General features: G+C 41.3%; 1 protein-coding gene across 11 annotated transcripts in view; it reads right to left on the reverse strand.

The window, feature by feature from the left end:
* The window catches only part of bcas3 (BCAS3 microtubule associated cell migration factor), a 324,466-nt gene that overhangs the window by 102,265 nt on the left and 195,539 nt on the right, over positions 1 to 26,662 (reverse strand). Inside the window, exon 23 of one of the 11 annotated variants that reach the window (XM_061680860.1) lies at positions 18,508 to 20,343. The exons of the other annotated variants lie outside the window; for them this stretch is intronic. Within the exon in view, the coding sequence (XP_061536844.1) occupies positions 20,267 to 20,343 (77 nt within the window). The 3' untranslated portion in view covers positions 18,508 to 20,266. Of the gene's footprint in view, positions 1 to 18,507; positions 20,344 to 26,662 lie in introns of those variants that run through there. 11 annotated transcript variants of the gene reach the window in all.

Below are 26,662 nucleotides of genomic sequence, written 5' to 3' on the forward strand. Positions count from 1 at the left end.
AAACTGACCTATTTTCAAAAAGTTATTGAAGATTTAAAAGGATTAGTCTAATCTACTCATTAAACCCATTACTCTCTTTATACAATCATAATAAGGGAAAAGAAATGCAACAGTTCCGACACAATTTCTTTTTCATTTATACCTCAGAAATATTTAAACATTTATTTTGCTGTTTGCTATTGTGTTAATGCAAAATGGCTGCCGCATCACTGAACTTCAGCTCACAGCGCCCTCTGGTGAATTGCACTAACATAATGAGGCTCTCGCCAGTGGCGTGAGTGGAAAAGAAAGCTTGAGTGACCGAGAAGAAGGACCGTTTGCACAAAAAAAAGGAACTCCGAAGACACTAAGATGCAGTTGTTTTGATTTTCATGGAAACGTTATATTAAGTAAAATCGTATTTATCCCAAAATGTCATTAGCATGGCGGCACGGTGGACGACTGGTTAGCACATCCGCCTCACAGTTCTGAGGACCGGGGCGTAGCAGATCATTTAATTTCAGACACCTGACGGCAAAAAACATTTTGGTATTAAAAGTTTGAAAAATACTATGTGTATGTGTTCACTGTGATGGGTTAAATGCAGAGAACTAATTTCGAAATTTGATGAACATTCATCACAATAAAAGGTGATTCTAATTCTAATTCTATTTCTAATTTGCAACTTCACAACTTACTCGAACTAACACCTTGGTCATTTAATTACTGTAATTTTTCGTGTATAATGTGCACCCATGAATAATACGCACCCCCAAAGTTGACCTAAAATTCTGGAAAACCCTTCTACCAATGTATAATGCATTCTTACAAAGCATGATTTTGCTTCTACCGATATGATCAAAACGAAGTATTATCTGTATTTTTTTTCAAATAATTATTCTGAAGTTAAGCACTTTATTTGAACATGTAATACATTATTTTTTTCATTCTTTTTTATTGACTTGGCTCTTATTTTGAAATTCACAGCCCTACTTTTATTTTGTAAATTAGAAAACACACAGTTGTGCTCATATGTTTGATTACCCAGGCAGAATTTGTAAGATGGGTACAATTCCTTATAGAATACATGAAGGGCCAGGCAAAACATATTTAATTTTATTTTAATGGGATTCAAATTAAACGGTCAAGCATTTCAGAAAAGCATTACCATTAAACAAAACATAACCATAAAGAAATTAATGATGGTTGTTGTTCAGCCATCAGTCTTATTTAAAAAAAACTATTTCCCAAATTATGCCAGGGTATGTAAATTTATGAGCACAACTCTACATATATGCAGTCATATTGGAATGAAAGTGTAGGCTACACCTTTTTTTATAACCACTAGGTGGCGGGGGCATTTTGGAATGAAAGTGTACAGCTTTTTCATAACCACTAGATGGTGGCGTACATTTATAAAATGTGAATTCCCCCCCCCTCCATTTGGCTATATACCTATGTATAATGCGCACTATTCACTTTTGACATTTTTTTGGGGGGGGGGGGAAATGTGCATTATACAAGCGAAATTACGGTAAATGCAGACAATGATTCAAAAGAGTAACATTACCGACTGCTTTACTCATGTTCCAGTAATCACCACTAGCAACAAAAGTTGGTATAGTTTCGATGATCACAAAACCTACCATCAGTACTGTATGAATTAGATTATTAAAAAAACAATTGTAACTCTCCAGCTCACAACTAGAACACATCTCTTGTTTGTCATCACATATGCTGCTGGTCCAGTTTCTCCTTTGTGAGCCTGCAGGTGAGTCCAACCGGAAATGTGTCCCTCAACTGTCCTTCTGATTTAGATTTCAAGAGCAATAAAACCACCTGAATTGTGGCCTTGGACAAATAAACGGACCAAATTGTTGATGTAAAGATGTCAGAGGGGGGAAAAGGATGCAACAGTTCAGATTGGAGAGGAGAGAGCGTTAGATAAAAGCAAAAGTTTCCGGGATACGAGTAAATCTCTTATGTGGGCGTTAAGGGAAATCTGTGTGCACTCAAGTGGGTGTTTGTTTGTCTCTGACAGCTGATGTACCAGATGTGTTTTGGGGTGCATATGTGTTGTTCCTTACTTTTCTATATCAGTCTATAGATTTCTTTGAGGAGTTTGAGCTATAGAGATATAGCTCATAGGTGTCTGTTGACAAGCGTATACCATAGGAAACACAAAATAAGCCTTGCATTGATTTTCAAACATGCAACATGGGTAGTGTACTTTAATCTTGCGCATTTACCTGATTTGTGTTTTAGTGTTGTGGCGTTGCCGTTTCACTGCTGCTACAGGTTGGGTAAACATGCAGTTGGGGTTGGTGACCAGTGTTGAAGAAATTACTTAAAAGTAAATTTCTTACAAAAAAAGTAATTCAATTAGTAACTGAATTACTCCTTTTAAATGTAATAAGTGACCAGGGAAAGTAATTATTGCGTTACTTTTTTTTAAAAAACCTTCAAATAGTAAAAAAACAAAAAAAAAAAAAAAACAAAATAAATCTGACCATACAAGGAAGGCAGAAATGCCAACCACAGGACTGCAGGAAAATGCGTGCAAAGTTATTCCAGATCATTCCAGATGAGTTAAAATTCTGCTTTTGGTTGAATCAACAGGCTAATTGTTAAATATGTAGCCCCTGCGACCAAACCCCATTTACCCCCATTTAACTTCGAAGATTATAAATGATCAACCCTGATTTGGCTCATGTATCAACCACAATCAATCAACCAAGGCAGGTGTGAAGGCAGGAGGATGTTAGCGGTTTAAATTTTGCACATCATACTACAAGACACACTTCGATACAGTGACGTTGTGAGGTTCACGGTCGGTGAGGCACTAATATTAGAGTCAGATTTACAAATTTATGAGCGAAACAGAGTGGCATAATCATCATTAAGCCGCCAGAAATATATATATTTTTAAATGCACCCCACATTACATTGGCAGTAGTTTCATCAATCCAGCCATCCATTTTCCATTCCGCTGATCCTCACTTGGGTTGCGGGCGTGCTGTTGCCGAGCTCAGATTTGTTATTAATTGTAAATAGTTATCAATCTCATCTCCTACAAGTCCAATAAATTCAGAATTTTAGACATCGTACCTGTAGGAACCAGTTTGGGAGATTATGAATACCTTTCTCGATGTGCATAATTAGTGACATAAAGTGTAATCTCTGATGCTACAATGCTATCATACCAGCAATCTTTAAATTTTGATAGTTCTTTTTATACAAGAATATAAGAATATAATAAATGAATGCGGTAGTGAGAACTAAATGAAACCGAATGACATGAATATTCGTTCTGACTAGGATTCCACTCCTGGTAGTTTGATTAGTTTTCTACTTTGAGTGGTCTCGGAACCTGTGGAGCGATCCATTTGTGGGCACACCGCACACGAAGCAACGTAGCTGAATGTGACTGAGGTGGACCATCATGAAAAATCTACAATTGCAGACGCTTCGCTGCACACCAAGTGATCTATCAACGCGCTGCAACAGAAAAACCGGAACCCTGTATCGTGTTTTGAGGCTTCACATTCAACGCAATATACTACTGTACTGTGTTATTCTTTTATTTTATTCTATTTATTATACTATTTCAAGTGTTTAAATTTAAATTATTTATTTTTACATAATTTTGGCTTCCCCCTCATAAAACCGACGAAATCAGGAATTCCAAAAATTTGAATACTGTGAAGAAATTAGCCCAAATTTGGCAGGCCATAAATGTTTACAACTGAGCGTCACACACTAATCATCTACTAAACTCAAAGCACCTGCACAGGTTTCTCCAGGTGGCATTCAATTGCTTCAGTGTGGTTCAATTTGTCTCAGTTCGCTTCAATATGGGGAACACGGCAGACTTGAGGACTTCCCAGAAGACCATTATTGATACATTCCATATGATGGGTTAGCCACAAAAGTTCATAGCTAAGGGGGCTGGCTGTTCACAGAGTGCGGTGTCTAAACATATCTCGTGCAGGTGTTGGTAAACTCTGCTTTCTTAAATCCAAGGTCACCGCAACAAAATCTTTTAGAGGACTTCATGATTCCTTCTGCTGAGGATCTATGGGGTATTATCAAGAGGAAAATGAGGGGCAACAGACCCAAAAACAAAGAAGAATTGACAGCATGCATCAAGGAAATCTGGGCTTCCATAACTCCCAGGCAATGCCACAGGCTGATTGCCTCAATGCCACGGCGCATCCAGGCAGTGATTAAAGCAAAGGGATTCCCAACCAAGTGTTGAAGATTAACTTATCGTATTGAAAGTAACATATTTTGATTGATTTAATGTGACCCTAATTTTTCTTTTCTTTTTTCTACAAAAACTGAGAAGTAAATGGTGATTTCTTCACAGTATTCTAATTTTGGGAATTCATGATTTGGTGGGTTTTATAATCTGGAAAACAAAATGATGTAAAAATAAACAAATAAATACATGAAATTGTTTCATTTGTGGGCCCTGAATCTATAATCTATGAAATCTTAACTTTTTGAATGGAATTATGTAAATAAATAAACCTTTCCATGATATTACATTTTTTTTTTGGAAAGGGTCTGTGTGTGTGTGTGTGCATATATATACATATATATATGTATACATACACAGACCCTTTCCCAGAAATTTTAATGTATATTAGAATATATTATATATACATCATCCTGCAGAAATGTCCACCCTCATTTTCATCAGCATCGTAGATGGTAGCAGACTTTTGTCAAGAACGTCTCGGTAGATTTGCCCATTCATCCTTCCTTCAATAATGTGAAGTTTAGCAGTACCATTTGCTGAAAAGCAGCCCCACACCATCACGATCACACCTCCAGACTTCACTGTTGGTACGGTGTTTTTAGAGTGATGTGCAGTGCCATTTCTCCTCCAAACGTGGTGTGCATTATGGGATCCAAAGAGTTCAATTTTGCTCTCATTAGACCAGACCATATTCTCCCAGGCTTGTCCAAATGTTGATCAGCAAACTTTAAATGAGCTTTAACATGCTTTTTTTTCCGGCAATGGGGTCTTGCGTGCTGAGCGTGCATATAGTCCATGGCGGCGGACTGCATTACTCACTGTTTTCCTTGTGACAACAGTACCTGCTAACTCCAGGTCTTTTTGAAGCTCTCCACAGGTGGTCCTTGGCGTTTGGACAACTCTTAGGATTATTCTTTGCACTCTTCTGTCAGAAATCTTGCGAGGGCCACCTGATCGAGGAAAATTTATGGTGGTAGGATTGGCTTTCCACTTACATATTATGGCCCCAACCGTCCTCACTGGAACATTTAGAAGCTTGGATATGCGCCTGTAACCAATGCCATCATTATGTTTTGCAATAATTACTTTGCGATCGTCTTGAGACAGCTCTTCGTTCTGACCCATCATAAGATGTGTCTAGACTCAGACCTTGGCAATGAGACTTTTTTGTAGGCCATCAATTAGGACTGAACCAGCTGATATCCATTTGCACTGACAAGGGGCTGGATTGCTGTTTGATTACTGATAGATTTTAGGTGTTGTCTTGGCTTTCCATGCCTTTTTTGCACCTTCTGTTCTTCATGTGTTCAATACTTTTTCCTCTGTCATTTCACAATATTACACACAACTTAATTTCTGATCTTATTTGTTCTATTTTCTTTGTAAATTTCATGTCAATAGAATCTGAGAAAAATGTTGACGTGTTTCAGCCGCTGTGTGTGTGTGTGTATATATATATATATATATATTCATCCATCCATTTTCTGAGCCGCTTCTCCTCACAAGGGTCGCGGGCGTGCTGGAGCCTATCATCGGGCAGGAGGCGGGGTACACCCTGAACTGGTTGCCAGCCAATCGCAGGGCACATAGGAACAAACAACCATTCGCACTCACAGTCATGCCTACGGGCAATTTAGAGTCTCCAATTCATGCATGTTTTTGGGATGTGGGAGGAAACTGGAGTGCCCGGAGAAAACCCACGCAGGCACGGGGAGAACATGCAAACTCCACACAGGCGGGGACGGGGATTGAACCCCGCACCTCAGAACTGTGAGGCTGACGCTCTAACCAGTCGGCCACCGTGCTATAGTTATATTGTTCAAACTGCGTAGCACGGTGGGTCGCCTGGTTAGAGCATCTGCCTCACAGTTCTGAGGTCCGGCTGAATCCCCGGCTCCGCCTGTGTGGAGTTTGCATGTTCTCCCCGTGCTTGCGTGGGTTTTCTCTGGGCACTCCGGTTTCCTCCCACATCCCCAAAACATGCATGGTAGGTTAATTGACAACTCTAAATTGCCCGTAGGTGTGAATGTGAGTGCGAATGGTTGTTTGTTTATATGTGCCCTGCGATTGGCTGGCGAACTGTTCAATGTGTACCCTGCCTCCTGGCAGAACGATATGTCACAGCCGTCAACAAATCGTAACAGTTAAAGAATTTAATACATGCTTATACAGTGACCCTCAACAAATAATTACTGGAAAGAAGTAGACCCAGTTCCATGTATCCTGAATGAAGAGGTTGAAAACGCTATTAGTTCAGAAAAGCCTGTGGTCTGGATAAAATTTCTCTTGCAATGCTTCAAGCAGGAGGCAACGAAATTAATAAGATCCTTGTCAAACTATTTCAACACTGCTTGGCCTTCCAAGAAGTACCGGCAACATGGAAAGACGCAGAAATCATTCTGACACTTTTGTTCGCCGCCGCCTTTGGGCACAAGCACGTCTTCGTGCGCGTTCTTCTTTGTTGGTTCTCGCCACTCTCATCTTCGTGGTTGGCGGACTGGAGGCATCGAAACTGGGAACCGAAGTTTTTAATTTGAATGATTCCGGGAGAACCGTAACGTAAGTCACGGTTCCCATCAGTTCTCCATTCTCGATGCCCAACCCCAAACTGAAGTCAAGTAATAAATCTAACCACTGGTTTCAAATGAATTGACTATGAGTTTTACATAACTGTTCACATCTCATAATTCAATTTGTAAAATATGAACTCATAGTGACACCCTTGTCCAAAGGTGTGCTATACAGTACATATTGTATGTGTTTTCTTTTTTAATAATGACTTCCTGTGAAGAACAGATAGTGTAGTTCCACAAAATGTTGTTGCTGGTCCAGTGTATATGGAAAGACAAAAATGTTCTGCCAAAGACCACCTCGGTCACAAGCTCAGACTTTTAAGAAACAGGCGGCAGCATGCCCTTAGGGGTTCAGGTATAGGCATGTATTACGACAGTCTGTCTACAAACACATACACATTTGCACACATAATGCTCTCATGAGTGCTATGTCACAGCAGTAGCAAGTGCGCACACTCTCACACAAAGATGCCTTGAGGGGAAATCAAGCTGTCACCTCTCAATGACCTTTAACAAAAGGACCATTGAAAAAAACAAGACATGCTTAAGTGGTGGGAAGAGTTAGTCTATCGTTATCATGTTGGCCATGTCTCAACATAGCACGATCCAAACACCAGATCTTCACAAGAAGATTCATGCTAATGAACATCTGTTTGCATTGTAAGATGAATTTTATTTTTTATTTTTTGTAATTACATGCCTCTCAAAAAGATATTGAGAAAAAAAACCTGACAATTCTGTAAATTATATTGCCTCATTCAGTGGAACATCCCTAGTCGAACGGCTAAACATTTAATTAAAGTATCATTTGGAGTTAAACGTTTCTGCAAAACAAGGAAGATTTAAAGTTCATGGCTGTATGGCTGCCAATGGAACTGGTTCCCATGTATTTATTGATGATGTGACTGTTGACAAAAACCATCAGGATGAATTCTGTATTGTTTTGGGGATTATCTGCTCATACTCAGCCAAATGCTTCAGAACTCATTGGACGGCACTTAGTGCAAATGGACACTGATCCGAAGCATGCTGCGAAAAAACAAATAGTTTTATAATGCAAAGAAGTGGAATACTTGGCAAATAAAGATGATTCTGATTCTGATGTTATGCAATGGCCAAATCAATCACCTGACCTGAATCCGACTGCGCATGCATTTCACTTGGTGCAGGCAAAACTGAAGGGAAAATGCCCCAAGAACAAGCAGGAACATAGCCATTGCTTTGTAGTGATCAATGAAACTGTGAGACAATAAGATCAGTCCAGTTCAATTCTTTATCAAACTGTTGTCTTTCAACAATTCTGACAAAAAGCATACTCACATAATTACCACAAAAAAACAGGTCGTGTGCATGGGCTTGCAAGAATGATGTTTAATTTTTTTTTTTATTTAGTTGTAAATGAATACAACGCTACATGAATTTGTTAAGGGGGTTCATGGGGATTCAAGAGATGTACATATCCCAGTCCACTCCTCTGCCATTTTTTCCGCCTGCACGCTTTCCATCGTGCTACGCAGCATTATCAGACAATTTGCGGGCATCATTTTATACATCATTTTATACAGCGACTTAACTACAATCACTGTCAAACGGGAGACGCATTTAACGCTCCAAACTGCATCGGGAAATATAGCTTCTGTGGATGCTACCGTATGATATGATAAATGAAAGAAGCGTAACTACTGAAAAGCTTTTCAACGTTGAAAACAGTAACCTTAGGACCACGCTACTGAGAAATGTAGCTAGCTAATAATAACCTAACCTGCTCAACACTGAGCTTTGTACTCAACTCTCAACAGTTTTCTTGGAGCAATTTAATTGCCCAGTAGCTCAATTTCAGACAAATTGTACGTTATAAGAAGTCAAACAACCACAATGAAGTTTCCCTCTTAACATTTTCAAACATTAGGACAAAGATGAAGGGTGGGTTTAGGCACTGGTCGGGTAAATAACAGAACGGTCATGCTCTTTTACTTTTTTTCCTCTGCAATCTCCACTCTTCTTAATGGGAATGGGAAGTTTGGGATGTGAAGCGGAGAGGTTAGCTTCAGCCTAACCTCCCCCATATGATCGGGGAAGGGGTGACTTGCAAGCCTCCAGGCAACTTCCAACCCATCCCAGCTGTTGGCTTTTCATGGGCACAAGCACCTCATAACCCCACACTCCACTAGTGTGTTTTTTGGTGGGTTTGAAAACACTTTTGTTTTTTCATTCATCAATTGCCATATACTCAACCAGCTGTTGACCCCACAACTCCTGTCTCTAAGCAAAACTTGGGAGGGAAGATGAGGGGAATGTTTCCTATGTACGAGACCCTAGTTTGAAAGACAGACTATGAAAGGCTGAGCCCAAAGTGCTGTCAGCACATTAGCATTTACAGTCGATAATATTAACTGATAGCAGCCCTATTGACAACACATTTCCTGACTTCACAAGTGCATGTGCTGCAAGTATTAGCAGTTTAGATGACAATGAACATGAGATACTAGCCTCAGACAGAATTTTCCACATACTGCACAGTAGCGACAGAACCATATGCTTATTTATAAGACAGTTTATTTATTTATCGAAAAGTTGTAACCTTAATAAATAGTTTGACTTGCAGTCTTGTAGCGTTCCCCATGACAGATTAGCAAAATTGTGCCAAACAAGTGTGGTGTAAACATATGCTTATAAGTCAGTAATAATTAGTGATGGACCGAAATGAAAATTCTTTTACCAAAACTGAAAACCGAATTTTGGGAGCCCAAGGCCGAAAACCGAAAGCCGGAACACTGATATAACTTATCAATCAAACTGAATTTGAAAGCGTTTTTATACAAAAAAATAGCTTTACATTAATTAAAATAAATAATAATATATAAATAATAAATCAAACCCACCAATTATTGATTATAAAAATATGCCAGTCATTAGTAAAATGGCACTAATGGCTATGACTGCAGAGCTGCCAACTAATAGAAATTCACTTCCAGAACAATTTGTTTGAATTTCCATATTTTTTAAATATGTAAAAATAATTCTGGATACTGTTCGGATTCACAACATAATCATTACTCTATAATTGTCATAGTTAAATTATGGGTTCAAGATTTGTTATTTTACTGTATTTATTGCATTAATCTTGTAAAGGTGGACACATTTGCAACCAATTGTCCTCTCTTGAATGCTTTTTTTGTATTTGATGTAAACACTAGCGGACATGCTTCCCGCAAACTGAGGTGACACAGTGACTCCCCATGGCCTGATAAACTGCATTCTTCGAAGCCGCCCTGCTGTGAGACTCCCACAAGAAGATGGCGAGTGGACCCTAAACTAATTAACATCTACTCAAGAAGTCTGAACTCCCAAGCATCAAAAGCCAGATGTTCCACCGGACCATCTGTCTTTGAATAGGAACAAGTGCTGGGACAAGGCGACACCCGCTGGCGTTGAAAGCGACTGCAACCCGTGAACTCTCATTTGATGTTTAAGCAAGGATAAATGTCGGTTTTGATATTTCACAAACTCTGCAGAATCATTCCAAATGTATGCCTTGATGTCTGTGTCAATGTGTCAACTTTACAAACGCAGCTGCGAGATTTTGAGAACTGTTTGTCTTGATTTGACTCCACGCAGCATGAAATGTGATTTGAATCATAAGCAGTTGATTTGCTCTCTCCCGTCTGCACTGGACGCGTTAAACGCTCACGTTTTCAACTTTAGTCCAACACACGATGTTCTATTTCCCTTTTCGTACGCCTATTTTCTTTCTTTCGCCATTATTAGTGTTATTTTCTTTCTCTATTTAGACCTAGACCCCTTTGTGTGTTGCCCTCTAGATCCCTTGTAGATGTCATCAAATATTCTATAAAACTCCACTCTTAGTTGTATTTTGTGTGTGTTTTGAGTTTAGTGTGTTCTGAGTTTAAGTAAGCCTCTGCCATCTAGAACTCAAAATTTCATAAAATGTAGCCACCTTCAGATTACGAGACTGATAAGGTTTCTCGCCACTTTCCCTAAATTTTATACACATAAAAAGTGACGTGGTGCCTCTTTACGAGACAGATTAGTTTGATTTTAACGATTAAAGCATAAATCGGACTAACCCGGAAGTGAACGCAGGTATTTACCTTCCTTCGTATCTTTTCCCAATACCGTATCGTGTATTTTAGTATTTCCTTCTATAGACACGTACAGTACTAATTTGCCTGCTATTTTGCTCTTCAAAGTTGCTATAACGGGGTTCCAGCCAGACCTATGTGACAAGTGTACTGTCCCACCCAATCACTTATTTTGGTGTTTTGGGACTTCAGGTCACGATAGCTTAGCAACTGGCTTCCCCGCCAGCTATTCGCTGTCATGGAGGGGATGATTACCGACTTATGCTGCGTTGACAACGGACGTGATGTGCACATTCTTTCACCTCCGCAGCTCGGCCTCGTATTTACTGTAGCCGCATTAGCTGTAGCTCGTAGATAGCTAAATCCATAACATGCAACAAGCATTCCACCTTAGTCGCGGAAAGCAGCAAGGTTGGACTAGCTGTAGTTTGGACTGGCCCCTAGCCTAATGACGGTAAAGCCATGTGGTTCCCACAATTCATTACGACATGCGAATTCAATTCATTGCTGTAAAAAAGACGTTGATTTTTATTGTTAATGTGTGTTTGTTACAACTAGTTGAATGTCTGCCTTATTTAACTGTCACATTTATGGTTGATTTATGGTGCACGACGATGTGACTATCAAACCGTGACTGTAGGCTGTGTGTAAAATAGTGATGTCGCAGTCAATTCAACTCCATAGTCAGCAAATAAATATGTAGCGTACAAGTTCACGTGTTGGGCGTGGCAGAGCTATGAGTTTATAGTATTAAAAACATGCTATTTCGGAGGTTTTATTTCGGTGACAAGTCATTCGGTCCTAAACCGAAAATGCACTTTTGGGATTTTTCAACCGAATGTTTCCGTCAAAATTTTGGTGCATTATTAGTAATAATCACACCAACTAAAGTGCAGAACAACAATAATGCTAACAAATATGTGGCTTTATCAGTTCAACATGTTCAACTTTTCATGTTTCATGAAACATGACATGTAAACATGTGGACTGCACTTCTTAAAAACTGAACTTAACTACAATCACTGCAAATCATGTTCAACCTTAATGTAATTGAATACACTACAAAGACAAGATATTTAATGTTCAAACTGATAAACTTGATTGTTTTTAGCAAATAATCATTAACTTAGAATTTTATGGCTGCAACACGTTCCAAAAAAGCTGGGACAGGTGGCAAAAAAGACTGAGAAAGTTGAGGAATGCTCATCAAACACCTGTTTGGAACATCCCACAGGTGAACAGGCTCATTGGGAACAGGTGGGTGCCATGATTGGGTAGAAAAGGAGCTTCCCTGAATTGCTCAGTCATTCACAAGCAAAGATGGGCGAGGTTCACCTCTTTGTGAACAAGTGTGTGAGAAAATAGCCGAACAGTTTAAGGACAATGTTCCTCAACGTACAATTGCAAGGAATTGAGGGATTTCATCATCTACGGTCCATAATATCATCAAAGGGTTCAGAGAATCTGGAGAAATCACTGCATGCAAGGCCGAAAACCAACATTGAATGCCCGTGACCTTCGATCCCTCATGCGGCACTGCATCAAAAACCGACATCAATGTGTAAAGGATATCACCACGTGGGCTCAGGAACACTTCAGAAAACCAATGTCAGTAAATACAGTTCGGCGCTACATCCGTAAGTGCAACTTGAAACTCTACTATGCAAAGCAAAAGCCATTTATCAACAACACCCAGAAACACCGCCGGCTTCTCTGGGCCGAGCTCATCTATGATGGACTGATGCAAAGTGGAAAAGTGTTCTGTGGTCCGACGAGTCCACATTTCAAATTGTTTTGGGAAATCGTGGGCGTCGTGTCGTCGGGGCCAAAGAGGAAAAGAACCATCCGGACTGTTATGGACGCGAAGTTCAAAAGCCAGCATGTGTGATGGTATGGGGCTGTGTTAGTGCCAATAGCATGGGTAACTTACACATCTGTGAAGGCACCATTAATGCTGAAAGGTACATACAGCTTTTGGAGAAACATATGCTGCCATCCAAGCAATGTCTTTTTCATGGACGCCCCTGCTTATTTCAGCAAGACCATGCCAAACCATATTCTACACGTGTTACAACAGCGTGGCTTCGTCGTAAAAGAGTGCGGGTACTCCACTGGCCTGCCTGCAGTCCAGACCTGTCTCCCATTGAAAATGTGTGGCGCATTATGAAGCGTAAAATACGACAACGCAGACCCCGGACTGTTGAACAGCAGAAGCTGTACATCAAGCAAGAATGGGAAAGAATTCCACCGACAAAGCTTCAACAATTTGTGTCCTCAGTTCCCAAACGTTTACTGAATGTTGTTAAAAGAAAAGGTGATGTAACACAGTGGTAAACATGACCCTGTCCCAGCTTTTTGGGAATGTGTTGCAGCCATAAAATTCCAAGTTAATGATTTTTTGCTCAAAATAATAATGTTTATCAGTTTGAACATTAAATATTATATCTTTGTAGTGTATTCAATTAAATATAGGTTGAACATGATATTTGAAAATCATTGTATTCTGTTTTTATTTATGTTTAACACAATGTCCCAACTTCATTGGAATTGGGGTTGTAGACAGTCTATAAATAAATAAAACATACATACAGATAAAAAAAAAAAAGCTTACTGAGCTGCAGTGAGAAACATCACATCAAACTGCAGGAAAAGTAAAGACAACAAATATCTGCTTTTTTTTAGTTTATAACTGTTTATATACATCTTTCGATTTAAAAAACAAGGCTAAGTCCCAGCAGGTATTCCAAGCGGCAACTGTGATGATTCATCAATAAAATACAGAGTAACATACAGTAATTTTGTCAGTGTCTTCAGTCTCATTCATGCAATTGGACGAGGCAAACGTCTGGCCAGATATCGACCATTTTATTCTCTAATACAGTAATCATCAACCTTTCGTCCCCAGACGATCGTTTTCATGTGAAGACATCCAACATTTCAGGATATATTTGCAGATTTTGCAAGTGATCATGCTACCGGTCTCATTTTTTTGCTACAATACTTCTACACGCTTCCAACATAGTACGGCCGTATGCCGTACTGCGACAAGTGTTACAGCACAGTGTCAAAAAGCAACAAATTGTGATGTTGGTGGCGTGTCATATCCTACCGCTTCAATGATGAATACATTTCTTGATAGCACACGGTTTATGTCCGCGCATTATTAGACGTAATCATTTGCCGACGAAGCTTCACTTCACTCCCCTCTTTTCTCGCCCTCAGTCCCATGGTGCTGATGGTCCCGCTGCTGGTATTAATCATTTAAGGCACAGGTACCAAACTCAAAACTCCAAATCTGGCTCGCCACATCATTTTATGTAGCCCGCGAAATCAAATAATTTGTGTCAACTTCTTCTTCTTGCTAAAATTTGTACCAAAATGTCAAATTTTCACATGTAAAAAATAATAATACATAGAGATATTGCAAGCATTTTTTTTTTGTTATCAAACCCCTTTTTACAGTAAATTGACGGGGGTGGGAGTCTTTATCAGGACCAACTCTGCATTTAGCGAGAGTAAATGGGAAAACATCGATGAGGCTGAAATGGACCTTGCGTCATAAACAAGACAATGGATGTATCTGTGCAATCCCAACTGCACTTGACCTCCTTCTCTAGATTGCTTTTCACCATACGTGCTTTTCTGCAGAGGTGCCTCCTTCTTTATGTATTCTTGGCAGACCATACATGCCAGGAATGGTCTCCTGTGGATATAGTGCAGGGTTGATGGTTCCTGACTTCTTTAACATTTGTAGGTGCTCAGTTATTTTTCTCTTGTACCCGCTGCGTGGGTGTCTTTTAAGTCTTTCATGTGTGGGTATCATTCAAGTGTGAGTACCTTGTTATGGCAAACGTCTGTTGTGTGTTAAGGGTTACTGTACATCTCCCCTTTATCTGCTGGCAAGATTGTGATGTTTTCATCCTTGCTTAGTGATATAAATGCTTTTCTTTCCTCTAGGGAGAGGATGGGGGGTGGAGCTTTGGCGTTCGAAAGTGCTGCAGACAATTTTACCCTGATTTGTTCACCTTCGGTTTCTGTTAGTTTGTTATTCTTAATGGCTGATTTGGTCGCTGTGATCATATCAACTATTGGAACTTTCAAACCGTTAGCCAACACCTTCTCTGATTGGGTAAGTTCTCTGTCTGACAAGTTTTTTACCCATATATTGTCTACTTCTTCAGTAATTGAGCTCCCAGTTTTTTTGCCTCTCTGTGAGCAATTGTGAAGTGGAGAGGTTACGTTTAGGTTGTAATTTCCGAAACGTTCTTGTTTGTCTTGCTTTGCTTTTGTTATGCTTAACAAGCTTGGCTTTGGTTGTAAGGGTGATTACCTTTTCACAGACCTCTATGGGCAGAATTGTTGGCAATTTAAGAAGCAATTCGTCAAATTTTACCTTGAGGCTGTCAATGGAAAACTTGAGTCTTGTCTTCCTCTTTCAATCAGGAGTTGTTTTTATGCCTTTTCCAGGATTTTATCTGTCCTGGAACCTTTCATGGTGGAGCGTAGGCGTAGGCCTGTGGGTATCATCTTTATCTTTATCTGCCAAGTATGGTAAAAACACACAAGGAATTTGTGTCCTGTAGTTGGAGCCGCTCGAGTACGAATATAGACTGGCATCAGAATCAGAATCATCTTTATTTGCCAAGTATGTCCAAAAAACACAAGGAATTTGTCTCCGGTAATTGGAGCCGCTCTTGTACGACAACAGACAGTCAATTGACAGAGAACACTTTTGAGACATAAAGACATTGAGAAAAACAGCCACTGAGCAAGAAAGGGTTGCTAGTTATCTGGTAATGCCGGTACAGGAAGCTGTAAATCCACTGGCAGATGGCAGGCGATACGCTGAGTTGGAGAATCTTGGAGGAAAGGAGTTCAGGGATGATGGTGTTGAACGCTGATCTGAAATCCACGAACAGGATCCTCTCGTAGGTCCCTGCACTGTCGAGGTGTTTTATGATGAAGTGCACTCCCATGTTGACTGCATCATCCGCAGACCTGTTTGCTCGGTAGGCAAACAGCAGGGGGTCCAGCAGGGGGCCTGTGACGCTCTTGAGGTGGTCCAGCATGAGACGTTCAAAGGACTTCATGACCACAGATGTCAAGGCGACAGGCCTGTACTCATTTAGACCCGAGATTGCAGGTTTCTTGGGGACTGGAATGATGGTGGAGCGTTTGAAACAGGATGGAACTTCGCACAGTTCCAGAGATCTATTGAAGATCTGAGTTTAGACTGGAGCGAGCTGGTCCGCGCAGACTTTGAGGCAGGATGGGGACACATGGCCTGGGCCTGCCACTTTGTTAATCTTTTGTTGTTTAAAGATGAGGCTCACATCCTGTTCGCGGATGGTTGGTGGTGTGTTTGACTGAAAATACTTTTGAAACAGAAAAGTCCTAAAGGGTTGGTAGGAGGGTACAGACATTTTTTTTCAGCATTTTTGATTGTCCGTTGCAGTCGGAGTTTGTCCTTTTTTGTGGAGGCGCCAAACCAGATTGTGATGGATGAACATAGGACTGATTCGATGACTGCTGTGTAGAACTGCCTCAATAGCTCCTGTGGCAGGCCGTGCAGGAAGTACATCCTCCTAGAGTTGATGTTGGTCTCCCACTCCAGGTCCTGAGAGACTGTAATTCCCAGGAACTTGAAGGTATCAACGGTTGACACAGAGCAGTTGCACAGTTTGAGGGGCAGCTGTGGCGAAGGATGGCCTTTGAGGATATTTTGTTTGCATCTCAGGTTGAACCAGAGATGGCTCCGGTAATCTGCAACTTTCCGATCTGCCTTATCCCCCTCCATCTTTTCCTATATTCCCGCACAATCCATCTAAGGAGCATCACATTCTCCTCTATTCTTTGCTTTGCTTTGTCTCACCAAAATCATGTATTCTATTCATGAATATTTGGATTAAGTTAATGTTGAAGTGTTAATTGTTCACATTTTAAAATCAAACACACACACATCATCACAGAATTATCATGCCGAAAACAAATAATTTTTGCTGTGCATATTTTGTTTTGGCACTAGCAGTATTTTTGCTTCTGTGTGAGAGTAACCCCTCACAATTCAGTGCATTGCAGATTTTTCTTTTTTTTTTTTTTTTTTTTTACAGGTCAGTTGGGCTCTTCGTAGAAAAAGAAGCCTTCCTGAGTAACCTCTACTAATACAATTGGTAAGTCACCAAATTATTTGAGGATACAAAGAATATGACCGGAAAGACACTGTATAAAACACAATCCACAGTCAAGAGTTTTATGAAATAAATTCACAAATACCAGCTTTAGGCCAACGAATAGCGACACACTCATAACATTATCGACAGGAAGACAACCAAGTAAAGAGCAACGGTTAGCTTGATTTTCTCCAACTCCAGTGCTGTAGTTAAAAACATCACCACAGTGAATTTTGGGTTCATATAATGCTTTTTGCTGACTGCATTGCCAAAACCATCAGTGTGAGGAATGGTGTCAATACTTTAGGCAGGAAATTGCCTGTTCACACCATGTCCGCATGGCCCTTTGTTCATGTTATTGAAGCAGAGCACACCCACCTTTAATAGGCATGTACTTGTGTAGTGTGTGTGGATGGTGACCTCAAGGCGACAAATACCTGCACCCCTCTAAAGTATCACATATTGGCACTGAATTGCACATGTGAAACATACATCTTTTTTAACATTATAATAAGTAATTAGTGTCTACTTTGCAGATTTAATTTATGAATGGGGTTTTCTGGAACGTAACCTCACGATAAACGAGGGGTTACTGTACTTTGTGCTGTTTCCACTTGTTTATTTCCTCCAGGTCGGGCTGGGTGATAAATGAAGTTGTAGGGTCAGGACGTTTTTTGATTTTTTTTCCACAGCTTGCATACTCCAAAGCACATCCCCACTGACGCACACTGTTTACATTGGTGACAGTGTCAGGCGAAGAAAAAAACAACCAGTCCGTTTTAAAGTATGATCAAAGGCACAACAACGTAATCAAATATTTGAAACGGAGACACAGAGCAGATTTGAAGAAATGTTGCTTTATCTGCGACTCAAAAGAATACTGCAAACCAAGAAAATGCAGCACTTATTAATTAAAAAATAACATCAGGAATGGATTGGAAATGTAGGATTTATAAATTGCTCAAATTCTTTCAAGACATATAGCCTTGACTTATAAATTAAACAAAAAAAGACAAAAAACAAAAACAAGTCCAAAGTCAAACAGAAACAGAAACAATAATGGCAGGGTCAACAAACGGACAAATAAAGGACTTTTAGAGTGAGGAACGTTTCCACACACCATTGTCATTTTGACTGTCCTCAAAAAGCCATCCCACCGCATGTGCTGATGAAAAATAGATTATCAGCTTGTGAGTGAAGGCAAATCCAGGTTTGCAGTATGTATATCATTCAATGGCATGTTTGTGCTAATGCACTATGCATGAGATGTCCGCGCATCATGCAACATTCAGCAGGTTGGGGAGGCTGGAGGTGAGGCCAACACAGCCTGCAGCCAAAGATGCTTGCTCTTCAAAGTGAGCTTTGTCACAGCTCACTGGTGTCACACATTTAGAAGTATAACTAGGGAACATCTCACACAGATTTCTCCTTTTTAGTCAGCCTCAATATGCATTGTTAGACATACAGACACTCGCCTCAGCACGCTGCACGCAAGACAAATTTCATGTTTCTACTTCAAAATGCACTAAAGCAAATACACAGAAATTGGCGAGGCACATACTCTCAAAGTTTCACCTCACATGTCTTGCATAGACAAACACACACATTTACTGAGACTTGACTTGTAATTACAGAGTAATACTTTATTATGGCAGCACTGTAATTTTGCGAGAATAAGCACTTCAAACGATTGGCAACCCACACACAAACACACAGACAGGGTTACTGTATATGTGGGTAATATAGAGTTATTTAGGGATCATTATGTTTTTGCTTTTCAGGATTCCCAGGACGACCAACGCTCCCATAAAGAGGAACATTGCAAGGTTATAATTAGTGGAGCTAATAAAGGTGAAAATGTGAAAAGTTAGGCTACGGTGAAATGTGAACTGCGGGACAAAGTGTAATTTTGCAGCTCAGGTGCATGTAGTTTTCAAACAAAGCAGAACCCCAAAGTTGTATAATTTTGAATCTGGCAAATTTTGTTTGGGGGAAATTGTTTAAATTTGAACTGACTGTTGTGAGCTAATATCTGCAACACAATTTGTTATCTTCAATAAATACCACTTAAAAAGAAGTCCGTTGTTTTAACTCCCCACCAAAAATATTAAACATTGAGAGGTTGCCAGTCCAGAAACCAGTTAGTGCAGGGAAGCAAAGGTGGCAAGACAGAAGGTATTTATTAACAAAAAGTCAAAACAAAAGGTACTTGAGCACCAGCATTTAGACTTAATGCTTCGACTTAAAAAGTGCAAAAACTTTAAACTCTCCACGACAGGCAACATTACATGAGATGACATAACGTGAGACGGACACGACATACGGGAATGAATTGACTGAAAGAAACCAGGAAACTAAATACAAACGAAATGACGAGACTACGAGGCACACCTGAACAAGACACAAGTGGCTGGAGAGAGCTGATTGTTTTTTACGCAGGAAAGCAAAGACGCAACACGCACACAGGAACACCAAATTCCATATAAGCCAAAGGCAAAAGTACATAATCTGTTACACAGTAAAATCAAAATACAATGGACCCCCGCATACTCGCAGTTTGGCACCTGTGCATTCACCTATTCACAGAATTTTCTTTTTCAAAATGTTCATTTTCTTCCTTTTCTTTCTTTTTTTAGGGGGTGGGGGGCACTCCCAAAAAACACTTACTGGTGGTTTAACTCTTCTTATTCAAGATTATTTTTTCTTTTTTTCAATGATACACAGATTTTAGCTAGTCACGGTCCCTATCCCCCGCAAATAGCGGGGAGTCCACGATACTAAATGAAATCACGATCATGACAGTTTGAATGAGACACAGCCACATACCCACTTGTAAGAGGGTGTTCTCTATCATGGTTTTGGAAAATGAATCTGAGTCATGGGTAAACGAAAAGCAGCAGTAAAGAAAACCCCAGCAATATCCAACAGAGGACAGGAGTTAAGGTATCACAATCGACAAGGAGTAAGAACAAACCAGTGCTAATTCAAGTTCAGGCAAAAAAAACTAACAAATGCAGAGTCAGAAATGTTGGATACAAATGAAAACGAATCAAAGGATAACATACCACGACAAGATGCTGCCCTGCCATATTTCCCTTGTTTTACGGTCACCATTTTGATTTACTGCGTATGCGCCTATGTGTACAGTAGCTTCCAAGTCCTGAAGTCTATCATGAATCATGGATGCACGTAGCCGTCTCCCCCGAGATGATAATCTCCGTGGAACAAGGCGTCCGTTGGCCATGCTTGAAGAGCTGCACGGATGTTCATGACGGCGACCATGGCAGAATGAATGAGAGAAAGTTGTGCAAGATTAATTCATCACATTGTGGCAGATGATTGCTAGCAGCTAAATAGCGGCTGCAGATGATTGCTAGCAGCTAAATAGCGGCTAATGTTCTAAACCAGCGTGGATTTATGCATTTCACGGCACCAAGACTGAGCAAAACACGACCACGGCCACAAAAAAGATCCTGGTTAAAGTAAGCCATTTTAAACTAAAAAGAGGCGTTTTGACAACCTCTTTTAGGCAGTTGGCAAAATGCGTCTGCATACCCTCTCTCTGGTGTTGTGGCAAAATCTGCGCCCCACCCCAAAAAAGCTGCCAGTGGACAATGACGTCTTCATTTCAGAATAGTACAAGGAGCAAAAATTCGATTGCGATTCATTACTGTAGTCTTTTGTAATTGTCAATGCGGATAGCAACTGGGAACTTAGACGGCAAATCCGACCGCTACAATCTATTGTTTGCAGAATAATTCATTAACATACAGAGGCTTATCTAGAAGATGCTAACTATCATTCAGAAGAGGAATAGAAAGCTTTGAGAAAGAAAGGATCTGCTCTTGATCCCAAACATACTACATAAACCTATTTGTCAAATTCAGTGGAGTTAATGTCATGGCCTAGGCTTACACGGCTTTCTGGAATGGATTTATTAATCTACATTAATGTAACACATGATAGCAGCAATAAAATGAACTTATCTACAATAAAAAAAAAAAAATTCTGCCAGTTTAAGGAAAGAACCAAACTGATTGGCAAACCTTCTTTGGACAGCAAGATAAGACTCACTCCGAAAACAAGATGTTCATGAAGGGGAAAGAAGTACAAGGTTTTAGACTGACCAAGTCAATATCAAGACTTAAACCCTGTTGTGCATCCATTTTACCATCTCAAAAGGAGACAGGATTCACTAAAATAAACAACTTTAACACCCACCCACGCACGCACACACTGACTGAAAGAAACCAGGAAGCCAAATACAAACGAAATGACGAGACTGCGAGGCACACCTGAACAAGACACAAGTGGCTGGAGAGAGCTAATTGGTTTTTACACAGGAAAGCAAAAACGCAACAAGCACACAGGAACACAAAATTCAATATAACCCAAAGACAAAAGTACATAATCTGTTACACAGTAAAATCAAAATACAGTGGACCCCCGCATACTCGCAGTCTGGCACATGTGGATACACCTATTCACAGCATGTTCTTTTTTTAAATGTTCATTTATTTTCTTTTTTTTTCTTTTCTTTTGGAGGGGGGGGGGGGGGGGGGGGCACTCCCAAAACCCTGTTTATTCAAGATTTTTTTTTTTTTTTGTTCAATGATACATCGCTCAAAAATGCACCCCTATGGGGGGCACAAGTCAGTGCAAACTCTAGGCCGGTCCCAAGCCCGGATAAATGCAGATGGTTGCGTCAGGAAGGGCATCCGGCTTAAAACTTTGCCAAACAAATATGAGTGTTCATCCAAAGAATTCCATACCGGATCGGTCGTGGCCCGGGTTAACAACGTCCGCTACCGGCGCCGTCAACCTCCAGGGAGCCGTTGGAAATTCAGCTACTGTGGGTCGAAGTCAAAGCAGAAGAAGAAGAGCTGGAAAGCGGGTTCTTCGGCAGAAAGAGAAGAGGAAAGCACAAAGCCTAGAACTGAATGTGGGGACTTGGAATGTTGGGACTATGACAGGAAAATCTCGGGGGTTGGTTGACATGATGATGAGGAGAAAGGTTGATATATTGTGTGTCCAGGAGACCAGGTGGAAAGGCAGTAAGGCGAGAAGTTTAGGGGCAGGGTTTAAATTATTTGACCATGGTGTAGATGGGAAGAGAAATGGAGTCGGGGTTATTTTAAAAGAAGAGTTGGCTAAGAATGTCTTGGAGGTCAAAAGAGTATCAGATCGAGTGATGAGGCTGAAACTTGAAATTGAGGGTGTTATGTGTAATGTGTAATGGCCTGGGAACGGAAGAGCTGGATGAAGTGGCTGGGCAGAGGGAAGTCTGGGCGTCCCTGCTAAAGCTACTGCCCCCGCGACCCGAAGCGGTAGAAAATGGATGGATGTGTAATGTGATTAGTGGCTATGCCCCACAGGTAGGATGTGACCTAGAGGTGAAAGAGAAATTTTGGAAGGAGCTAGACGAAGTAGACGAAGTAGTTCTGAGCATCCCAGACAGAGAGAGAGTCGTAATTGGTGCAGATTGTAATGGACATGTTGGTGAAGGTAATAGGGGTGATGAAGAAGTGATGGGTAAGTACGCATCCAGGAAAGGAACTTGGAGGGACAGATGGTGGTAGACTTTGCAACAAGGATGCAAATGGCTATAGTGAACACTTTTTTTCAGAAGAGGCACGAACATAGGGTGACCTACAAGAGCGGAGATAGAAGCACGCAGGTGGATTACATCTTGTGCAGACGATGTAATCTGAAGGAGGTTACCGACTGTAAGGTAGTGGTCGGGGAGAGTGTGGCTAGACAGCATAGGATGGTGGTGTGTAAAATGACTCTGGTGGTGGGGAGGAAGATTAGGAAGACAAAGTCAGAGAAGAGAACCATGTGGTGGAAGCTGAGACAGGACGAGTGTTGTGAATCTTTTCGAGAAGAGGTGAGACAGGCTCTCGGTGGACGGGAGGAGCTTCCAGAAGACTGGACCACTGCAGCCAAGGTGGACAGAGAGGCAGGCAGGAGAGTACTTGGTGTATCTTCTGGCAGGAAAGGAGAGAAGGAGACTTGGTGGTGGTACCTCACAGTACAGGAAATCATACAAGGAAAAAGGTTAGCTAAGAAGAAGTGGGACACTGAGAGGACCGAGGAGAGGCGAAAGGAATGCATTGAGATGCGACACAGGGAAAAGGTAGAGGTGGCAAAGGCCAAACAAGAGGCATAGGATGACATGTATGGCAGGTTGGACACTAAAGGAGGAGGAAATTATATATACAGGTTGGCCTGACAGAGGGATAGAGATGGGAAGGATGTGCAGCAGGTTAGGGTGATTAAGGATAGAGATGGAAATATGTTGACTGGTGCCAGCAGTGTGGTAGCTAGATGGAAAGAATACTTCGAGGAGTTGATGAATGAGGAAAATGAGAGCAAAGGGAGAGTAGAAGAGGCAAGTGTGGTGGAGCAGGAAGTGGCAATGATTCGTAAGGGGGAAGTTAGAAAGGCATTAAAGAGAATGAAAAATGGAAAGGCAGTTGGTCCTGATGACATTCCTGTGGAGGTATGGAAGCATCTAGGAGAGGTGGCTGTGGAATTTTTTACCAGCTTGTTCAATAGAATTCTTCTGCGTGAGAGGATGCCTGAGGTATGGAGGAAAAGTGTAGTGGTGCCCATTTTTAAGAACAAGGGTGATGTGCAGAGCTGTGGGAACTATAGAGGAATAAAGTTGATGAGCCACAGAATGAAGTTGTGGGAAAGAGTAGTGGAGGCTAGACTCAGGACAGAAGTGAGTATTGGCGAGCAACAGTATGGTTTCATGCCTAGAAAGAGGACCACAGATGCATAATTTGCCTTGAGGATGTTGATGGAAAAGTACAGAGAAGGTCAGAAGGAGCTACATTGTGTCTTTGTAGATCAGGAGAAAGCCTATGACAGAGTACCCAGAGAGGAACTGTGGTACTGCATGCGGAAGTCTGGAGTGGCAGAGAAGTATGTTAGAATAATACAGGACATGTACGAGGGCAGCAGGACAGCGGTGAGGTGTGCTGTAGGTGTGACAGAAGAATTTAAGGTGGACATGGGACATCATCAGGGATCAGCCCTGAGCCCCTTCCTTTTTGCAGAGGTGATGGATAGGCTGACAGGTTAGACTGGAATCCCCGTGGACCATGATGTTTGCAGATGACATTGTGATCTGCAGTGAAAGCAGGGAGCAGCTGGAGGAACAGTTAGAAAGATGGAGGCATGCACTGGAAAAACGAGGAACGAAGATTAGCCGAAATAAAACAGAATATATGTGCATGAATGAGAGGGGTGGTGGGGGAAGAGTGAGGCTACAGGGAGAAGAGATAGCAAGGGTGGAGGACTTTAAAACTTGGGGTCAACCGTCCAGAGCAATGGTGAGTGTGGTCAGGAAGTGAAGAAACAGGTCCAAGCAGGTTGGAACGGGTGGAGGAAGGTGTCAGGTGTGTTATGTGACAGAAGAGTCTCTGCTCGGACGAAGGGCAAAGTTTATCAAACAGTGGTGAGGCCAGCCATGATGGACTGATTAGAAACACTGGCACTGAAGAGACAACAGGAAGTGGAAATGAAGATGTTGAGGTTCGCTCTCGGCGTGACCAGGTTGGATATAATTAGAAATTAGCTCATCAGAGGGACAGCCAAGGTTCGATGTTTTGGAGACAAAGTTAGAGAGAGCAGACTTTGATGGTTTGGACACGTCCAGAGGAGAAATAGTGAGTGTATTGGTAGAAGGACGATGAGGATGGAGCTGCCGGGCAAGTGAGCGAGAGGAAGACCAACGAGAAGGTTGATGGATGTCGTGAGGGAAGACATGAGGGCAGTTGGTGTTGGAGAGGAGGATGCAGGAGATAGGCTTACTTGGAAAAGGATGACGCGCTGTGGCGACCCCTAACGGGACAAGCCGAAAGGAGAAGAAGATACATCGTTCAAAAGTGTTCTCTGTCAATTGACTGTCTGTTGTCGTACTAGAGCGTCTCCAATTACCGGAGACAAATTCCTTGTGTGATTTTGGACATACTTGGCATATAAAGATGATTCTGATTTCATACAGTAAAGGAAACATGGAAGCCACAAAAGCCTTTTGACAATTAAAGAGAAGATCATATTTCTTTTCCTTCTTTTATTTCTGCATGGAAGAAAACTATTTGCAAGTCCATGGAAAAAGACATTGGGTTGAAGCTTACTTTCAAATACAATATGAAATGTTTAAAGGAATCCTCCACGAATTTATGAAAGAAAATCTGAATTGAAATCATCCACCTGCAGAAAACCCAAAATAGTGTTTGCTCCTGTGTGCATCATCATTTTATCACTTGTGCTGGAGCGTGAACATCAGCACACAGTGTCTGCACAATTAGGACTGTAGATTAGAATGCATAGAAATGTCTTGAGCTGGGTGGCTTTTTCTGTGGGATACGTCAGCGCGTCTGCCATACTGGATGTGGCTATAGTATGAGCCACAAAATCTGCAAATTATATTCATTAAACGATGTTAGAATGGCCAAATACAACCAAAAGTAATGGTTCAGTCTTTTCTTTTCTTTTTTTTTTTTTTTTTTTTGTCCTGTTCGGCTGTTATATCAAGTAGAACGGAGGATCTGTATCTCTTTTATGCCGGAACAGTGAACTTTTTAAGCTGCCCCTGTGGTTTCTTTGTATTCTGATGGATATTTATTAAGTACAGTCGTTCAGGCCAACAGAATAAAGTTTTAAAGGGGAGTCACAGAAACAACAAAAAGGAGAGAGAGTGAAAATGTACTAAATAATACAGGAAAAGAAGACATGAAAAGAAAAGACACAAGCTGTAAACAAGGTGAGGAAAGTAAATCATTATATACAGTACAGAGTACAATGACGCAATAGAATTGAGTGTTGTATGGGGCAGTCATGTTACACCCTGTGAGGGAAGGACAGGACAAGATAGGACAGGACTGGACAGGACAGGGACAGAAGGGGAAGCATCCAGGACCCGGCGGTACAACTGAAGTGTGGTGGGAGTGGATATGTAAATTATAAACATCTACAGGACCAGAGTGTAAGTGAAGGGATACCCAAGAAATTCCCATAGTTATAAGTGATTTGTCGCAATGAGTGAGTGGCCCTACACCCAGCGAATAAGTCCCAGGGATGTTAGTCTGCGACCACATGCAGGTGAATTGACAGTTTCGCATGCACAATAACCATAAGACGCGTCCTGTAATTGCTGTTACTGCACCACGGGGGCTGAGGACCCCACACCATCCAATCGGAACGCGGGGTCGGGCCCAGGAGCCCACCTGAGAGCGGCCCCGTGGACGGGACTCCTCCCACAACATCCCAGCTATCTTCGGGCAAGAGGGGGGTCATGGTGTACCCTGCCTCTCGCCCCAAGTCAGCTGGGATAGGCTCCAACACGCCCGCGACCCTAGTGAGGGAAAGAGCTATGGAAGATGGATGGATGGTGTCCTGAACTAGTGAACTAAACTTGAGACAATTCATAACAAAGAAATGATGGCTGATTGAGCTCTCGCCACCCTCTCACAGAGAGGCATGGTATCTGACAAATACACACATGCAGCTCTTTACGTTTTTCAGTTTATGTGCCTTATTTGTTTCCAACTTGCTTCTGTC

This window comes from Phycodurus eques, chromosome 7 (genome assembly GCF_024500275.1).
Source record: "Phycodurus eques isolate BA_2022a chromosome 7, UOR_Pequ_1.1, whole genome shotgun sequence".
In the NCBI taxonomy this organism is placed as follows: Eukaryota; Metazoa; Chordata; class Actinopteri; order Syngnathiformes; family Syngnathidae; genus Phycodurus; species Phycodurus eques.